The sequence below is a fragment of the Choristoneura fumiferana genome, chromosome 15, assembly GCF_025370935.1.
Source record: "Choristoneura fumiferana chromosome 15, NRCan_CFum_1, whole genome shotgun sequence".
Taxonomy (NCBI): Eukaryota; Metazoa; Arthropoda; class Insecta; order Lepidoptera; family Tortricidae; genus Choristoneura; species Choristoneura fumiferana.
The window spans coordinates 4,268,600-4,288,556 of NC_133486.1; the positions used below are offsets into that span (position 1 = coordinate 4,268,600).

The following is a 19,957-nucleotide window of genomic DNA, read 5'->3' on the forward strand; positions in this document are numbered from 1 at the left end:
TTATTAAAATAAAATTAACAAATTAATTCATAATAACACTGGAACTAGAAGAATCATGCACACGAAAACTAACCTAAAATATAATTACACCCTGTTAATAATAACGAAGCAGTGTATTTACACACATGTCAGCAAATATAAGAACATACTCACTTAGCTAAGTAATTTAGCCACTTAAAAATTAACGTATTACTTAAAATGTAAAGGGCAACCTCATAAAGACGCAATGAGTCCGTTTTGCCCGTTTTCCCCATTTTCTCCATTTTGCCCGTTTTTGACATTTTGCCCATTTTCCTTTGTGCCCTCGCCCCACGCGAGATTAAGGCTCTTCTTCATCCCATCGTCTAGTGGTGGAATGAGCGAGCGAGGCAGCAAGAATGTGGAAAGGTTGAAAAGGTCCAGGAATACTTTGTAACGGTCACTGAAATAAGAGAATATTAGAATTATGCGAGTGAATGAGGGCTATCGCGTATGAATTCGCCACTAGAGGCGCTAGTGTAGCGTGAGGTCTCCGAAATGTCAAATCTCATTTTTATGGTACGGTTTTAAGGTGTATTAAGTATGATTTTAATCTAAACTTTGTTTTCACGCCCGTAATAACAGCCTTTGAAAGCCATACTTAAAAACCTCACGCAACAGTGCGCCATCTAGTGAGACAAAAAACGATAGCCCTCATTGTCTTTGACATACTACATTACTGGCATATTGCATTAAAGTCCATTACTATACTTGGTTTGGATAGGTATTTAACGAAATTTAACAGAACAACGTCAATTGGTGTCTTGAAATACACTATAGTCTAGTTTGTATTACAATGATAGAGGGTGTAGGTTTAGAGGTTTAGAGGGTGTAGGTTTGGTCCTGCTCACGTCTCGCAAATCACCTAGTATTTGTGGTCCACTGCACTCACCTAAGTGTGGATCTCAAGTACTGGTATCCTGACGACCCCCCGGTGCCCAACTGCTGTGACCCGATCATACGCTGCACCATTATTACGTGATTGTCTGACAAAAAAAGGTAATGTTAGACGAGAAGAGATCTCAAGAAAAAAGGAAGAGTATATAGGTAGGTACATAACATTTTCAGGAGAATCCCAGTTAGATGACGAAATATCCATGCATCATGATCAGCCCCTAGATATACCACAGTAATTACAAGAGGATCTTGACTTCGCCGAAAATATTTTTCCAACAGTGGCGTGGGGCCCACGGTGCAGAAGCAGGTTGTCTTTGTCACCCCCTTGCTGCTGGTACCCGGGGCGTACTGCACCTCCGCCCCTTAATTTTCAAAATCATTCGGCCATATGGAACAGAATGAGTTTAAGAAAGGAAGCAAGAAAGGAAATGAATTACTATTTATTTGGGAAAAAAATATTTTCGGGAAAAAGTTGATCATTTTATAAATTAGGTTTCGACTGGATGGCAAACGAGCAAGTGGGTCTCCTGATGGTAAAGATCACCACCGCAAAACCAACACCGTATTGCAAAACCTAGAGGCCTAACCTCACGTGCCAGTAACTGTCTTACACGCGAAACAAACAGTGCAAGCATACGAGGATTAGCGAGCACAATACCTTGCACAAGGTCCTACCACCTGCAAAGGTAGGTACAATCTCGTTTTATGAAATGGTAAAATATCCTTTTACTACTCCGCAACCACACGTACAAGACACCAGCGTCTGGGCGACGAAACTAAACAGCCAAATAATAAAGATATTACGAGTATTAAATGAAAATCGATTCAGAAGAGCTGGCATGAATGACTTGAACGAAAGTAGGTAATCTTGTCACTGCGAGTGCCGTTCTTATATAGAGGCCTCTTAATATTTTGTAAACAAGTACATACCTACTACCTACTTAATACTTCTTATAACACGATTACCACTTACTACATAAATCTGTATTTCACATAGAGACAGACATTGTCATTCAGTCATTCAAATCACTCGTGACACAGCTGGCTCTCTCATGAATCGACCTAAACGTGTTTTCATTCAAAAAGATTGAGTACAATACTCACAGCGCCACTTGGTGATGAGACTGTCAATGTCCATGAGCAGCGTCAGGAGCTGGTGAGGCTGCGAGAAGCGAGGCTCGTCGCGGTAGAACGTGATCATTATAGCTCCTTGCAACGCCTTGTGCGACAATCTGTCAGGCAACATAATGGCAAATATAAGAATACAAGTCAGAAGAAGAATGTAGGTTTTCCATTTTGTTCGCGGTCATAGTTTTGAAAATAAAACGTAAACTAAATAAATACCTATATAAATGAGAAGAAAAATGTGAAACTACTTGGTGGCCATACACGTTACGGTTTACAGGAGAGGTATACCTGTGCAGGTCAGGTGTGTGCAGTTTTTTTGACCTGCGCAGGCGACCGGAGCAAATTCGAAAATCGTTATCTACCTGCGTTTTTCTTTTTAATAACCAATGCTTACACCACTTTTTCCGATTCCTTTTCACTGTTCTTGTATCGTTTTTTCTCAAAATTAACGCAAGGCCTAGCAGTGCTAGTGCGTCCTCGTCCTCACTCGATGCCATCGCAAATATAACTGAAGACCTACGCTACCTGACCTGTGCAGGCAAACCTGCACAAGTAACCTGTGCGGTGGACCGTAACGTGTATGGCCGGCTTAAGTCTTGCTCGACCTACATTTAACCACCAGTTTACAAGTCCAGCATTATACCTATACCGGTGAATCACCACGCTAATTCGTTGCGCGCTCGCGACGAAAGCGTTGCGGGCTGTCTTGTCTTGGCATTCAACTCGCCCACAAATAGCCAGTGTTTTATAAGGCTCTTAGACAATACAGCCTGTTCAGAATCCTGTAGAAGAGTAACTAACCGTCTCTCTCCACGGGAACGTAAAGCGTCGTGCACGGCGGGGTCGAAGATGGAGCGGTAGATTTCTCGTCGATTCTCCGCGTCCTGCAATCGATGTTGCCGCACCACCTCGCTCGGCTCTTCCTGGAAAATGAAGAGTTTTAAGGGCTGTTTCACCATATCCATTGATTAATTTTATTTGACGGATAAATATGATGCCGTCTCTGTCTATTCGAACAAAATAAACAGAGGCGGCATCACATTTATCCGTCAAATAAATTTAATCAACGGATGGTGAAACAGGGGCTTAGTCTACAATCAGTGGCCTAGAATGTAACATACTTGGACCAAATAGCTTTTACAAGCTCCCAATAACTGATCGCTATGATGTCGCTGGTCGGAAAAAAACAATTAAATCTCACCCACATCTGCGTCTGCGGGAAACGACAAGGCAATCCCGCTTAACCTACATCATTATCATCGCTCGGCCTGTATAAAACCCCACTGTTGAGAAGAAGGACAGGATTTGAGTCGTAGTATCCACCCAAGCCCAGTGCAGGTTAGGAACTTCACGCAAATCATTGAATTTCTTCGCAGGTGTGTTCCATCACCATAGGACCTACATCCCCTTGAAAATGTGTCAACTACTTTACAAACAGCTAACTCCAAACACACTTCTCATCCATTAGGGAAAAGTATCATGTGATAACGAACGTTAGGTTAATTACCATGGCCGCATCAATGTCTTCCTTGATGACCTTGTCCACCGTGGCCTGGAACTTCCCCCAGAAGTTGAACCCGTGCGCGTCCAGGCCAGGCGTGCGCTCCAACCACCGCTCTATAAGGGCCAGGAGCGCTGGCTCTTCTTCTGACCTGAAGAAACAGTTCGTTCAAGCTGTATACGATCAATGTGTGATGCGCAAAGAAAAAAACACATAGAAAGAAAGAAAGAAGACATTAATTCACTAACACAGAAGACACACATATACAGCAAAATTAATACAAATAATATAAAAAAACAGAATAACACATGAAAATAGTAAATACAATATACACAATGTTGTGTGTCCCCGCGAAAGTGAAACGGTCGCTGACTCAGCATTATGCTGAAGCGTTAAACGCCTGCAGCGCTGCTTTTCTGCCAGAACCGTCTGTGACTCACGGAATAAGACATAGCAAGATGATGTAGTGAATTGTAGTACGTATAATGGTTTCCCATCGGGAAAAGTTGGATCTCAATCAGAATACGATGGCACCCGAACTGTCAATCAATTTTTGTATTGAATGAGTACCTTTTCTTTGCTTAGGGCATCACGTCTCGAGGGGGGGGGGGCAATAAATAGCACCAAAAAAATTGCTAGCACATAAAAGGTAAGGTTGGTTACGTTACGGCTACGATTGCCACAGGTGTGGATTTATTTATTTATATTTGGCAAAAAACATAAAATACATAAGGCCTTCTTCTAATAAGTTTGCTTTGGGCATCAAATAGTCTTAATCCGGCAACTATCTATACTAATCTAATGCCTTTAAACCCCTTGCCTTGGATTCGCGCTGTCATCGTTCATCCACCATTACCTCTCATATTTCGTTTTACAGTTTGTTTTTTACCGTAAAACGGCAAAACCTACTAAGTAGGTAGACACTGGCAAAATTGTCCTCCAATGGACAGAGCCATATTTTTCTAAAAACCAACCAACCAACCCCTTGCCTTTGCCTTTTTTATGCTTTCTATTTCTATATAAGTATGTTTATCCGTTGCCTAGTATCCATAGTAAAAGCTGTGCTTAGTTTGGGACTAGGTCAATTGGTGTCAAAGTGTCCCATGATAAGTATATTTTTTTTTCAAACGAGCAATCTACCTTTAAACGAACTTGTATATATATTTATATATAATCAGAATCTCGGAAACGGCTCCAACGATTTCGATGAAATTTGGTATAAGTACGGGGATGACAAACCGATCTTTCTTGGTCTTATCTCTGGAAAAATGCTTATTATCGAGTTTAAGCCTGAGCAAAGCTCGGTCGCCCAGGTACTTAAGTGTTAAATGTCAAAACGACTGTACGATATGGTTACCTACTGACCATAATTGAGAGAGCCCGATAAATACGAACTTTTCCGATAAAAACCATTACACTATACCGCTATATTACTTTTCAGATAATTAAAAAAAAGACGAAATGAGAAATCGAATGGAGAATAGGGATGGCGATTCTTTCCAGAAAAGATCGATTCACGGTGGATGCAGATCGCTCCCAACCGTAGTAACTGGAGGTCTATGGGGAAAATCTAATATACAACAGTGGACATTCCTAAGTATGGCTGAATATCATGATGATTAAAAAAAGAAGGCGAGAGAAGCAGGGGTTTGAAAACAAACAGAGACCGTATTGCCTGACGTTCTAACGTTCGCGAGCCTCAGTAACGTCAGGCAATACGCCCTCAGTTCATGTACGAGTATATACCATATGTATTCTACCTAGAGTGTAGTAAATAATCTACTCGATTTATTACCTACGCAATGCTTCCATGGCATCAGGATTGTCTCCGAATACAGTCTGATAATTCTGGTTGTATTTGACACGCAGCGCTTGCTTTAAGCCGAGCTGGAATAACAAACAAAACACTAAGTAGTTAAAAACTAACGTAGATTAAAGAAAAAACACTTTACCTACGTAACTAATGTAAACTAACTATACAAGGTGTTCATTAAATAGCTGAAAACCAGAAAATATTTTTGCTCAGAATCGGGAGTAGAATCGATTACACTATGTTTTAAATTAGGTCGTGTTTGTGTTTTTAAATCCCTTTTTTATTGTGCCCAGTCTAAAAGTTACGACTGCAACAGGCGCCAATTAAATATTTTAGCGCGGTTGCATACTTGTTCGATAATTTAATACAGGCCGTTTTGTTGGAAGCGTCAAAGCACAACTGACAAATAAAAATTATGATTGTAGAGTTAGAAATTAAGTAGAATTACTGACTTAGCAAAACACACGAATATCTTTTAAAATAATGAAGGTAGGTATTCAAAAATAAATGCAATCAACTGACTTAAAATGAAAAAAATATTTTTGGGGTGTCTGAGGTTTTCAACTATTAAATTAACACCTTGTATATACTCTTCTTCAGAGCCGCTTCTAGGCTTGTGTAAGTACTAATAAATAGAATTCTTCCTGACACAGTACTAGAATGAACTATTCCCATCTTATCCCCCTGGTAAGAAGCATTTAAAGAAGTACATCAATTAAAAAGCATTACCTTGTTCTCCAACAATCGGAACTGAAGGCTTTGGAATCCTGAGGCTGGTCGCAGGTGGTGCCGGAAGTCCATAAAGTCCAGGGGAGTCATGGTTTCTAGTATCATCACTTGGTCCACGAGGAGCTGGAATGTAATGAACAGAAGTTTAGCAAAGGTATATCTATAAAAGAGTAATGTGACTGGCGGTACACCGCCTTAAACACTAAAGCTAGTGATTTGAAATTTGGTAGACTGTTCTGAGATTGCCTCGGAATAAAGAACTAGCCAGTTTATCATTCTTCCACATGAGTGAAGCCAGAGGATAAAGCTAAGAGGGGGGGGGGGGAGGTGAACGCTCGATTTTAATGAAAATTTTGCACTTTAAAGTTTAATATGTCGTAAACAGATCACTGAATCGAAAAATCGTCTTTAAAAGACCTATCGAACGATACCCCACTCTATAGTTAGTAGAAAAAAACAAAACACCCCCACTTTACATCTTTGGGAGATACCCTAAAAAATGGACGGTCAGACAGACGGACACGGACACACACGGCAAAACTATAAGGGTTCCTATCTGACTACGGAAAAAGTCTACGGAAAAGTCTAAAAAGAATTATCAAAATCAGACTACACTGTAAAAAGTTATGCGTGGTCATACATAAGATAAGTAGATAACATCGGAACGTTAGGATACTTAGGTATACTTCCGGTTTACTTTGTAAGTGTCATGCACGATAGCGTTCAACGTAATTTTTGGCAATTTATACCTAGTCTTCAGAGCCCGGACGGAGCCCGTTCACACGGCTCCAAGTTTTGTCGGATCTAAACTATCGGATCATAAGAATGAAAGGAAAACCATTTATTGCCCATAAAAATAAATAACCATAAGGCCATAACCGGATAGTAGTATTATTTGCCCGGTTTTGTATGAACCTCCGGTCCGGATCTGGCTTTTTTCAGGATTCTTGTTCCGACATCCGAGATTGTGTGAATTCAAGTTAACCGGACCGATTTGCTGTTGCAAAATCGGATGAAACATTTTGCTGGATCCGGATTATTCCGGATCCTACGTAAAACAGTTTCCACAAAGGATGTGATGTTTCCGTGTGAACGGGCTCTTAAAGAACTTTAAGCAACTTGAGAGGTATTTTTACCAGACTACGGTAAAGCCAAAAAGAAGGGTAATAAATCCGTTTTAGGCAGGTGGATAATAAGGGGAAAAATTCTATACACTGTGTTTTCAGTAGGTACCTACTGCTTACTATGTTTTGGTGTTCAATACAGTCATTATATCGTACTGGGTTGTATTGTGTTGTATATACTTTGTTTTTTATTGGGAAGCGTGACCCTTACGAATGACGTTACCTACCATAACACACAAATCATGATAAGTATCGTAATGTTTTCATAATGATCCACATCGATTTCTTTATGACACAAACATCTTGGTTATCATCAGTTCATTGGGGTAGGTACCACGGCTCTAGAAACTTCTGCCTTGATAAAGTGATATTTCATAAATATAGGCTGAACCGAAGGTCGATATTGCATAGGCTGGTTAAGTAGATAATTCTGATCATAAAAAAAAACAAATTTACTTTAGTAAATAAAATACCGTATTTAGGGTTGCGTAGCCAAAATGGCAACAACGAAACGCTCAAATTTCGCCTAACTCGGAGACTATCAGTGCTAGAAAGCTGTAATGCACGTATATTATATAGCATTTACCGCATTTTATGCTGAGGCGGGACCATTTCGGGCGCATATATATAAGTATACATTATTTTAGAAAAATTTTCATTTTTTCATTTTCATTTACCGACAAAGCGACAAAGTGGAAAAATAAAATGAACTGAAGTAGAAAAAAAATCGGGTACATATTATTGTTCTTCAAGCAATCGTTTCAGAATTTTGTTCTTCCAATGGAATAATTATCTGTAACTTTTATGTTTGAACCGTGACCGTGACTAAACATTTTATCTTAACTTTAATCTAATCTGTCCTAATAACTTCCGTGATATACAAAGTATTGGGATTTTGCAGGTGGTAAGTAAGTACCATCTTATACTCGCTAATAAAGTGGTGACGCTGCTGTGTTCCGGTGGAGAGTAAGACCTATTACTTATTCTGTGGTAAGACCACATACGTTAGTGATGTAACGAATGTCATTTTTTGAACATTCGCGAATGCGAATGCGAATATCTGCTACCGACATTCGCGAATGCGAATGCGAATATTCAGTTTTTTCGCTTTGGCGCCAAATTGTCGAAAACGCATCGCAAAGTAAATAAATAAATAATACCAAATGATTAAGTGAAGACTCATAATATGATTACGAGATTAAGTTATTTTTTTGTATAAAAAAAAGAAATGAATGTATTTTGATTTTATTAACCTATCTATTATCTAATAATTGTATTTTTTTCTGATATTCATATTCACAAAACATTCGCAGAAATTTTTGCGAAAACGAATGCGAATGCGAATATGCAAAAATATGCGAATATTCGCGAATGCGAATGCGAATATTCGTTACATCACTAACATACGTACATTCGAGCTCAAACCTAGCTGAATCCCCTTAGTAAATTATCGCTGTCGCTATTGCTTTGGCCGTAGCTTCCACGCGCGGGCTCGTGCACATCAAGGTACCTATGCTCTCTCATCCTGAGTATTTAGTCAGTTGTGCAGGCAAATGAGTGACATCTCAGCTCATTTGCCAGTACAATTGACACGTGAAATCTTGGGAAAAGCAAGTTTTGTTAGCTCATAAAAAGTACGATAAAGACTGTATTTTGTATCACTTTGAAATTACTTGATTAAGTAAAGTGATACAGCGGATACAGCATTATTATCCGGTTACATCTAGTTATGGAACTATACACTTATTTACTTAGAAGTTTATCTACGGTTCAGGAGAATATGTAGGTACTTTAGATAATAATCACGAGGGGTGACTGAACATGGAAGAACTAGCTAACTCGGTACAGTCAAAGAAACTGCCATAGCGGGCCGTACAAAAATACCTGACACGTCCTGGCCGTAGAAATGAGTCGTATCAGATATTTCTGAATGCTTTATTGTGCCACATATTAGTGTTGGTGTCTGTACAAGGAACATTTTCGCTGTAAATATCCAGCTCACATTCCAAACATCTCGCAAATAAATATTGTGAAATTATAACGTTTGGAGCTTTCGTGATTTTTTTCCCACTTTATTCGTCATGCTGTGCTCAATGGCATAATCCGTCGGTCTCTAGCTCCAATATTTTCTTATAGTCTAACTGACGGTAACCATAATGATAATTTCTGATAGTCTGACTTTAAACATAATGATATTTTCTGATAGTCTAACTGACTTTAAACATAATTATATTTTCTGATAATCTGACTGCAAACATAATGATATTTTCTGATAGTCTAACTGACTTTAAACATAATGATATTTTCTGATAGTCTGACTGCAAACATAATGATATTTTCTGATAGTCTAACTGACTTTAAACATAATTATATTTTCTGATAGTCTGACTGCAAACATAATGATATTTTCTGATAATCTAACTGTAAACCTAATGATATTTTCTGACAGTCTAGCTGACTTTAAACATAGTGATATTTTCTGATAGTCTGACTGTAAACATAATGATATTTTCTGATAGTCTACCTGACGGTAAACATATTAATATGTATTTAAGTATGTATTTATCTATCTAAGTATGTTTATCCGTTGCCTAGTATTGCTAGTATCTATAGTACAAGTTTTGCTTAGTTTGGGACTAGGTAATTGGTGTCAAAAGTCCCATTAAAAAAAAAGAGAAAAAAATGTATTTTATGATAGTCTGACTGTAAACATAATGTTATTTTCTGTTAGTCTAACTGACGGTAAACATAATTATATTTTTTAATCCAGTATACTACCAAATTGTCTCAACGTTTCGGCAACATCAGTTGTGACCACGACCATTAATCATAGTGAAATTTATTGTTTGCAGTTTTAGTACCCGGTTCATTTTTTAGACATACATAATTATACTGTCATTACTTGACTTACAACATGGCTCACACACAACCAATAAGCACCAGTAGAATGTCTAACTAACTACTAACTAGGAACCCTTTTTTTCACTTCCACCTTATGTTGTGGGGTATCGTTTGATAGGTATTTAAAAGTGAATAGGGGTTTGAAAAATCATTTTTTGATAAAGTGAATATTTTCGGAGATATTCACTACGAAAGTTCAAAAAAGAGTGTCCCCCCCCTCTAACTTTTCAACGGCTAGAAAATATGCAAAAAATATACAACGGAAGTTAAGCTTAAGGGAAACTCCAGGAAAATTATTTTTTAAAATTAATCAGTTAGCAGTTTTTAAGTTTTTGTAAAAGTGATTTCTAAGGCAAAGTTAAGTTAAGGCAAGGTCGGGAACTATACGGAACCCTGCTCTGAGCATGGCCCGACTTGCTCTTGGCCGGTTTTGTCTGACTTGAATTGTGTTTTGAAAATATGATGTAACTAGCTACCTAATTCCCAATAAAAAATTGAAACCCTATATTTTTATCACGTTATTTTAATACTATTAAAGGAAGCCATTCCCATTATGCCTCTTACACCATAAACAACGGAAGTTTCATCAGAATCCCGTTTTTAAAAATCGAACACGTCACCGGTTCACGCTGGTTCGATAGTGACGTGACGTCGCGGGACTAAGGTCGGGAGCACGGGGTCAGGTGGCTATCTTTGGAGATATTGAGGTTTTAATTCAAATAAATATTGTTCGTGTTGTACAAGGTCGGTCGTTGGAACAGTTTCCGGACGGTGGTACTTGCTCGATATGTTTTAAGAACGTTTATACCTGCTGAGCTGGCAACGTTGCATTTTTGTTAAACTAGTTTTTCTCGATTATTCCTTAAAAGTTGAATGAAAATTTAAAATGTTGTCTGATAGAACACTTCTTAATATATAAGTTAATGTGTCTACTCCAATAATTCTTCGTGATAGACTTTTATATTCTTTAAAAACGAATTAATGTTTATAACCAGTTGTGTTTTAAAACTGGACATGGAGCTCGATTCGGGTTCCGGTACTACCGTTTTTTGTATTTTGTATTCTCATTTTATTTTATTTCACTTTATTATGTTTTTTTGCTGTATTTTTTGTGTCCCGAATATTTTTTTCATTTTAATTTCTTTTTCTCCCTGTCTGCAGTTACTTTATGCCTGACAAGTACCTCGAGGACTTACTTTCCTAAATTTTTTCTTGTCTTACCTTCAGAATAAGTACGACTCTGTTAAGTCGCTTCAAGATCTCCATGGTGTGACCTTCGTCCAAACCCTCAACGTCCAGTAAAGCCCGGACGGAGTCCACTTCGAAGATGATCTGTTTGAACCATAACTCGTATGCTGTAAGAAAAGCGTTGATAACAAATAAATAAATATCATGGGACAATTGACACCGATTGAACTGTACCACTCGCAAAATGTGTTTGTTAGATTTTAATCTTGTAAACATTTACCGATAGCATATCGATACGCGCGTTGTGCTTCACTACGCGTTGCTCTTAAGTGCGAGTGAGCGCACGATATGCTCCACTGTGCTCGCACTTTTTATTGGCCTGCATGCAGTCACCAGCACCAATATCTGACACAACAAGCGTGCATAAATATCTGATACGACTCTATTTCTAGGGCCGGAAGGACGTGTCAGATATTTTTGCACGCTCCGCTGTGTCAGATATTAATGCTGGTGACTGTACTATAGTCACAAACTAAGCAAAGCTTGCTATGGATACTAAGAAATGGAATACATACTTATATAGATAAATACATACTTAAATACATATACCTAAAACGTCCAAAACCCGAGAGCAAATATTCGTATTATTCATACAAAATCTGCCATGACCGGGACCGAACCCGGGACCTCAAGCTTCATAATCAGGTTCTCTATCACTTGGACATCCGGTTGTCGTGATTCTAACTTGGTTTAGTTTTTTTTTAATATGGCTCTGCCCATTGAGGACAAATTTGCCAGAGTCTAGTAACTAGGTTATGCAGTAGGTAGTAAAAAGTTGTAAGTAAGGTGTATTGCCGGTGTTCTATGAAACGAAATATGAGAGGTAATGGTGGATTAACGACGATAGCGTGAAGCCGATGTTTTTAATCCTATTCTGACTTTAAGAGAAGTTTCCCTGCCTGCCGCGCGGCCGCGTTAGGTATTCGTTTGGGATATTGCTGTCTTTATCGCTCGTGACATAAGCGCTCGCAGCCGTCCCCCCCATGCCTTCCGCAACGACGTCCGTAATTTATATCGAGATAGCTATAGGCTTTTCAAGATTTGGGCGGTTGAATTTTGGGTTTCGTTGTCCTCAAATTATACGAAAAGTATAGCACAGAAATCAATGATATTTTACATTTAAGACATCATTATATTTTCTTTGCCTGTGGTTTTTTCGATTTTTGTAAAAATGCTTTATTAGTCTGTAATTCTCGTGCAAAGTGGACATCTTTTTTTTGTCGACTTTGGAGCTCCTGTAATTCTGATATTACACATTTATATGAAAATCTGAAAAACCACAGGCATAGATAATTACGTCTAGTCCATACAAAATTTAATCTATTTCTGTTGCCTAGTTTTCAAATGAGACCGAGACTACGTTTGTATGGAGAATGGTACGAAGACACTTCTCTTAATGACTTAATCAACATAGAAAACCCAAAAGAACCCGCGACATTATCATTTCAAAGTTCAATGTCTCAAAAACTGCTGAACCGATTCTTATACAACATTCGCAAAGAATCTCGCTTTCAGGTAAATATAACCGCATTGAAATCGGTCCATTCGTTTAAGAGCTACGATGCCACAGACGGACAGACAGACATTGGCGTCAAACTTATAACACCCCTCTTTTTGCGTAGGGGGTAACAAATAACACCTGAGTTGACTTGACTGACTACAGGTGCCACCGACGCACATGTGCGTTCAAAATGTACGAATAATTATGACCACGGCACGGGGGGCGGGGAAGTTCCTAAAACGCATAACGCATATATGCGTCGGTGGCAGTGAATGCGTTAAGATAATGTCAAATGCTATAAGCATAGATAAACGCTCGCACGTAGACGTAATCACATTCGCATCGCACTTAATTCATCATCTAATACAGTCGAATTCATAAAAATGTGGGCAAAACTTTGATCGAAAATATCTGTACACGCTTCTACGCCGTTAGCAATAGAGTCGTGTTCAGATATTTTTGATCAAATTTTTGCTCACAAGTTTATGAACTCGACTGTACAAGTAGTTTAAATGCATACCTACCTGTATATACTATAACCTAACATAACAAACAAGAAGTTGGAAAACCCTCGACTTTGTAAACGCATTTGCATAAACTGATTTTGATGAAACATGTCTAAGAACCATCGCTAGAAAATCTGATTTAAATAAAAAAAATCACAGTCAGGTCAGTACACCCGTTTAAGCGCTACGGTGCCACAGACCGACACACATACAGAAACACACACAGACACACATAGCGGTCAAACTTATAACACCCCTCTTGCGTCGGGAGTTAAAAATATTTTAATTATTTTTTCTTAGGTACTCTATTAAGTTGAGTTAGCTCAGGTTTTGCCAAGATTATTTTACTTTACTTTACCTTGATGGGTGACAATGAACAGGTGCTCGTCATGAACCGTCTTGGAACCCTCGGCACTGAGCATCCTCTGAGCGTCCAGGAGTTTGTCCAGCATGAGATATTCTCCATACAGCATGCCGGCTTCGTTGCCAAGGCACGTGCCATCTTGTCCAGCGTCATCAAACGCTGACCTGGTAACATATAGGTAGGATCATCATCATATTCAGCCGTAGGACGTCCACTGTTGGACGTAGACCTCTCCCGTAGACTTCCATCCAGTTGCTTCGGTTGGAAGCGCCCTGCACCCACCGTGAACCCGCGGTTTAACCAGAGGCCGTATTGGCTGCGCGCGGGCTCTTGCCATCGCTTTCACCATCTCTTTCTGTCACCATCTTACACCGTTAGACAGAAAGAAATAACGAAATGCGACAGCAAGGGTCCGTGCGGTAGACAATACGGCCTCAAATCATATAAAATAAGTTAATAAGTTTTTGGTAATAAGAATTTAATTTTTAATACATGATTTTTTGCTGACTGTACTTTATGTCGACTTTACTTGCAATGTCACCCAAACTACATTTGCACACCAAATTTCAAAACCGTTGAAGAGTTCCGTCCGCGGAGACGTTCCTGGCAGGACTACCAAGATGTCATCCCTATAGGTATATACTGTAGTCTTTGGATGTCACTAACAGATTATTTATTATTGTCACGCAATTTACATAAGTATGCCAAATTTCAAGTCAATCGGACTAGGTTGGAAGTGGTACGAATTAAACGTGCAAGAATTTACTAAGTATAGACACAGACTACGAGACACAGACAGGCAGAGGGAAGGTGAAACTACTTAAATAAAAGCTTGTAAAAAACGTTTCTTGCCTTATCATTTAATGTTTTAAGATTTGTCACACTGGGTTATCGGAAGAAAAAGAAGCCGTGTGTTATTTCAGAGCTATTTACATATACCGAATTTCACCCAAGGACCGGTTAAGCGGATTATTTTTTTTTTGCAATTTCTGTTAATGTTATAGTATGCAGGAGGTTCCTCTTGAATACTTCAGCTTTCGAATAAACTTGCTATATAGAAATTCAAAATTTGAATTTCGTATTATGTCTTAAATACTATGAACAGGAGCGAGACGGTATGAGTATGATACGTTCAAAACTCAATCTTTAGTAGGATAAGTCCTGGACACGAACGATCCCCGCATTATACAAAAATATCACGGCAAATGTCAGTCTGTCTAGCGAACCGGAGCCAGTATTTACATACATACATATAGTCACGCCTCTTTCCCGTAGGGGTAGGCAGAGACCACTTACTTCTTTACATAAAATAAACACAAATGGAGCGTAAATTAATAGGAAGCCATTGGAAATATCATTCCATTTATAACGGTTGAGCAAATTAACAAGTTCAAGTACGATGAACGAAACCGGTCCGTCAGTAAAAAAATACGCCCGTTTTGAAATAGTACTCATTATTTCATCATTCATATAGCATACCTATAAACACGTTGTATAAGTAATATATTTAAATTAAAGATGTTCTGATTTAATAAAATGCGTAGTAAATTTTAATTAAATAGCTATATTTAAGAACGAAACCAAATACTTGAAATTAAAAAAAAACTCGTCAGAGAACGTCAAAGAAAAGCCCGCTATTATTTTATTCATAATCGGAGTAATTAATAGTAATTAATTAGTAATTGGATTGGATTGGTATTTTGATTCACGTATACAATAAATTTTAATTAAATACCTATATTTAAGAACGAAACCAAATAAGTATTTAAAATTAAAAAAAAAACTAGACAGAGAACTTTAAAGAAAAGCCCGCTATTATTTTATTCATAATCGGAGTAATTAATAGTAATTAATTAGTAATTGGATTGGATTGGTATTTAGTATTCCAAACAAAAAAAATGCCGAGTTCTGAGGCAACAAATTTATACAAAATAAACAATCAAATTGTCAATTTTCTTTTCTACTAAAATGGGTTATATTTACTCGTAAAACCGCAATAGCAAAACTGCTACTAAAACCACGCGTTACGTTAACTAAAACGTTAATTAAGAGTACGTGAGTTAGTAGTGTGTAATTATTAGTAGACTGCACGTGGGAGACAAGTTGACAAATTTATAAGTTTTAAAAATACTTGTCTTATTTTATAAATGTTACAATAAGTTGTATACTCATAATCGACAGAAACTATTTAGCTCCTCGTACACTTACTATAGTTTACTATATACTAGGTAGGTAGATTATTATGGAAAATAATTAAGTGAAGTAAATAATTGAGGCATGGGGCAAGGTAGATAATAAATTAAAGTTACTGGTGGTACTATAATTTACACAGTTTTCTTTGCATTTAAATTAAAATTGTATTCAATATTTATAGGAAACCGTAGAAAATTACTCGCATACCTTAGATTTAAACCATGACAATTCTTTACGCTTAGGTTAGGTAACCTTGATCATTGTTTATATTTTTGTATTTATAAAAATGTTACTTAAAAAATGCATTTATTAAATAATTTTAATATCTGTTAGCAATACAAAAAAAATATCACTAAGTAGTAGTAGTAGTAGTTTACACGTTAATATAATAAAATTGATAAATAAAAATAAATACTGACCTCATTGGGCATGCCATGGTCACTACAATGTTTTAAAATTACAGATTAAAAACAATAAAATTAAAAAGTAAAAAATAAAGCGGGCACGCACGGTCGCCTCGCTTGTTCACACGATACTGAATGAGTGATAGCTCGTAGCTTCGCTGTGTCATAGTAGGGGAGCCGAGACCGTCTTTTTAAAGTCACTCGGGCATCGTATACAAGGTGTCTTAAAAATAATGCGGAATATTTCAGCAGGTGGTTGGTTAAGTTTGGTTAAGCGCCCCTGTGTAACAAACAATTCCTCTGTAACAGTGGTCGGTATTTAACGTGTACCGCGGTAAACACGTGACGTCATTCTGAATCAAATCCTAATCAATAATATTTACAGGAATATTCCATCAAACTATCCTAATCACATTAATTTTAAGACACGTACTACGACATTCGAGTTAAAAATAAATTACACCAAACACAAGTGATCGTGAGTGGCCTTTAGATGAGGGTCAGTAGTGAACCTTCATGACAACTTTCTTGGGAAAATAGTGTAAGTATAGTCGAGGTAAGAAAAGGTTCGTCACTTTTCAACTATTTCAATTACGTTAAGGTCCAAAAGTGACGAACCTTTTCTTACCCCGACTATACTTAGTAGGTAGGTTTCTCTTGTATTCTATCCAAACAGTTTTTTTTTCATAGTTGGTTTTTTCCAAGACGACGAAAATAAAGTTTGATTAGATTGTTATTGTTTACTATGAGTTTATACTAAATTGTACTTACATTTACCTATGAACGGGAATCTCTTGCCCTGATTGATTATTCGTACCTTGTATAGCGTGGGGGACACCACAACAGATAAATTTGTCTCTAGACGGATGTGCATATTAAAATTAATGTCAAATACTTAACCAAATTTAGCGTTTTATTACAATCAGATACCACTAATTTGATCTTTTGCAAAAAAAAACTAATTTAGAAAAAAAAACAGGTCTCAAGTTTTGTAGGGTCGACCAATCGTATTAGTTGAATCCACATCTCGTCTTCGCCTCATTATCATCAGACGTATAAGGATCGACCAATCCCTCCTCTCGTCTCCCTAGTCTCCTTGTCCTGACAATAACAAACACAAAAAAATCCAATTTGGTGCCGTCGTTCGGAAGTTATGCGTTTACATACATTTCGGTGATTCATTTTTATTTTTATATAGATATAGATAAAAAAGAGAAGATAGAAGATGTAACTGATAGATTACCTACACATTTTTAAGAATGTAGCCTATTATACAAAACATAGTATTGCCTTAACGGTCCTGATTTGTCAAAACGTCTTTGGCTTCTGTACTATAATATGTGGTGTCAGTTTCAGTTAGCCCAGCACACTAGTTTTTGTTGAGAACACACAGCTTACATCCATTTCTACCTAACGAGTGCGAAAGAGATGGATGCTTCGCGTCCGCGACAAACGCCAACATGCTAGGGCCTCAGATCGGTGTAATTCTAAACTTTAGCTATTGATTTAAATGCGACAGAGTACGAGGATACTTTCTTTGAGGAAATTGGATAAAGAAGCCCATAGTTGCTAACAAAAGTTCATAACTACGAATTAGTGATGTAACGAATGTCATTCCTTGAACATTCGCGAACGCGAATGCGAATCCGAATATTCAGTTTTGAATTACCGAGTTTAAATACGAACCACATACGAACGCATCCGATTGTACTGTAGTATCATTCCGCTCGCGCCCCGGTCTTTTCGTAAACAAGTGAATTTTGAGGGTTAAGTTACTTTATCTTATATTAAAACACACACACACACACACACACACACACACAAACATCACGCCTGTATTCCCAAATGGGGTAGGCCATGGGTAGGCAGAACACACGAAACGTTACCGCTTCGGAGTCACTTTTAGCAATTTTAGGTTTTAAGTTTGACAAAAACGGTACAATAGTGACAGGTAACTAAGCTGTCGCCTACGGTATAACTTAACCTACGACTATATCCTCAGTCGCCTCTTACGACATGGTCCACGGGAGAAATGGAGAGGTGTAATTCTAACCCGACACCACACTGTTCACACGGGGATTAAAAAACATAAGAAATGAATGGATTTTTATTTTATTAACCTACTATTATAAATGTATTTTCACCTCAGCACCTCAAACAGGCAGGTTTTGCTATGAGAAATCAGTGAGCAAAATCGCATTTTGCTCACTCCGTGAGACAAAGTAACTTTTTAATTTTTTTTTTAAATGCTGAGTACAGTGTTGGGTCTACTCACTGAATTCCAAATATTTGAACTTTACTTTGATCTGTCATTTCACTTCAACTCGAAAAAAGCAAGAGATAGGATCAAATTTGTCGATTACAAACTTAAATTAAATTTTTGGTATTAAAAATATATCGAAATATTTCCAAAATGTAAATTTTCCCGATCTTTTAATAAAGTATGCAACCTCGTTGCACGAAAGCCGCTTCTCTTGTTTTTTTTAATAAAAGAATTCCGTATACTGCCTCTACAGTAGGTATAATTATTATTTGTTAAATTGAATGATTTTTTAACAAATCTATTTATGTGTAGGTAATAGAAATCTTAATAAAAATCATATTTAAAGGTTTTATTTTTCAACCTTTTCAATTACCCCGAGATGAGGCTTTTTGCAGTATTAAAAAATAAGTGTGACATTAGTACAAGAAGTTAAAATTGCATGTTATGAGTATGCGATTTGTGCTGTAGCTACTGGACTCTTTTTATGGTTTTAAATGTAATTATTATATTTGATAATAATCGGATTCTATTTTAAAAAAATGTGTTTGTTTTGTAAACAGGTAGGTATATGTGGTTTTATTCGTATGTTACATTTAAATTATGTTCTCGCTGCTGAGGTGAAAAATTGTATGTGTCACACGAGACCAAAGTTTTTTTGCATCTCGTGTATTTCAATCCCTTGCTGATCTCAGGATTCTAACCTAGAATCACTCGCTAACGCTCGTGATTCAATTATAGAATCCTTCGCTTACTCGGGATTCAAAATCAACACTCGCAACAAAAAACAACTTTGCTCTCTTGTTGCACAAATAACTATTTTTTCTGACATTCATATTCGCAAAACATTCGCAGAAATTTTCCGAATGCGAATGCGAATATTCGTTACATCACTACTACGAATAATAATTATTCATAATATTTACGCGGGTAGTAAACTTTTACTTTCAAAATGTCTTGGTAGCGGAAGAGTAAGAAAGGTAATTGAAAATGATTACAAAGAAATGGACGAAATAACCGAATTTCTCATTAATCATCATCATGATCATCAATGTCTGTGGTGGTGATGAAAGTGATTGTAAAGATCAATTGTAATTTTGAAATTTTTGAATCAGAGTTTGACTATGGCATTAATTCATTCATTTAGATCAATGGATTTAATTCATTCCGAAAAATCTTAATTCTGAATGAATTAAATCCATTGATCTAAACATTTTAAAACATTTTTTTAATAATAAAATCCACGCTGCCTCTATTCATTTATTTTCATTTCATTTGTACAGTGCACGAATGTTTTAGTATACCCCATGTTCCAAATTTACTTGCGACAGATATTTTTAACTGGAAATGTTGGATTATTCGACGTTTAT

General features: G+C 37.2%; 1 protein-coding gene across 1 annotated transcript; it reads right to left on the minus strand.

The window, feature by feature from the left end:
* Positions 1-94: 94 nt before the first annotated feature.
* On the minus strand, positions 95-16,474 carry v (Tryptophan 2,3-dioxygenase vermilion). The gene is made up of 10 exons (XM_074098412.1): positions 16,343-16,474; positions 13,725-13,894; positions 11,333-11,466; positions 6,087-6,209; positions 5,340-5,431; positions 3,551-3,695; positions 2,845-2,966; positions 2,020-2,147; positions 911-1,004; positions 95-421 (listed from the first exon to the last, which is right to left on the minus strand). The coding sequence occupies exons 1-10, from the start codon at positions 16,357-16,359 to the stop codon at positions 214-216; spliced, it is 1,233 nt and encodes a 410-aa protein (XP_073954513.1). The 5' UTR covers positions 16,360-16,474; the 3' UTR covers positions 95-213.
* Positions 16,475-19,957: the final 3,483 nt, after the last annotated feature.

Excerpts from the sequence above, each read along its gene's own strand:
- v (XM_074098412.1), bottom strand. Across the intron at positions 5,432-6,086 it reads TCCGATTGTTGGAGAACAAG|CTCGGCTTAAAGCAAGCGCT; the intron begins GTAATGCTTTTT and ends TTGTTATTCCAG. Across the intron at positions 2,967-3,550 it reads AAGACATTGATGCGGCCATG|GAAGAGCCGAGCGAGGTGGT; the intron begins GTAATTAACCTA and ends TTCATTTTCCAG.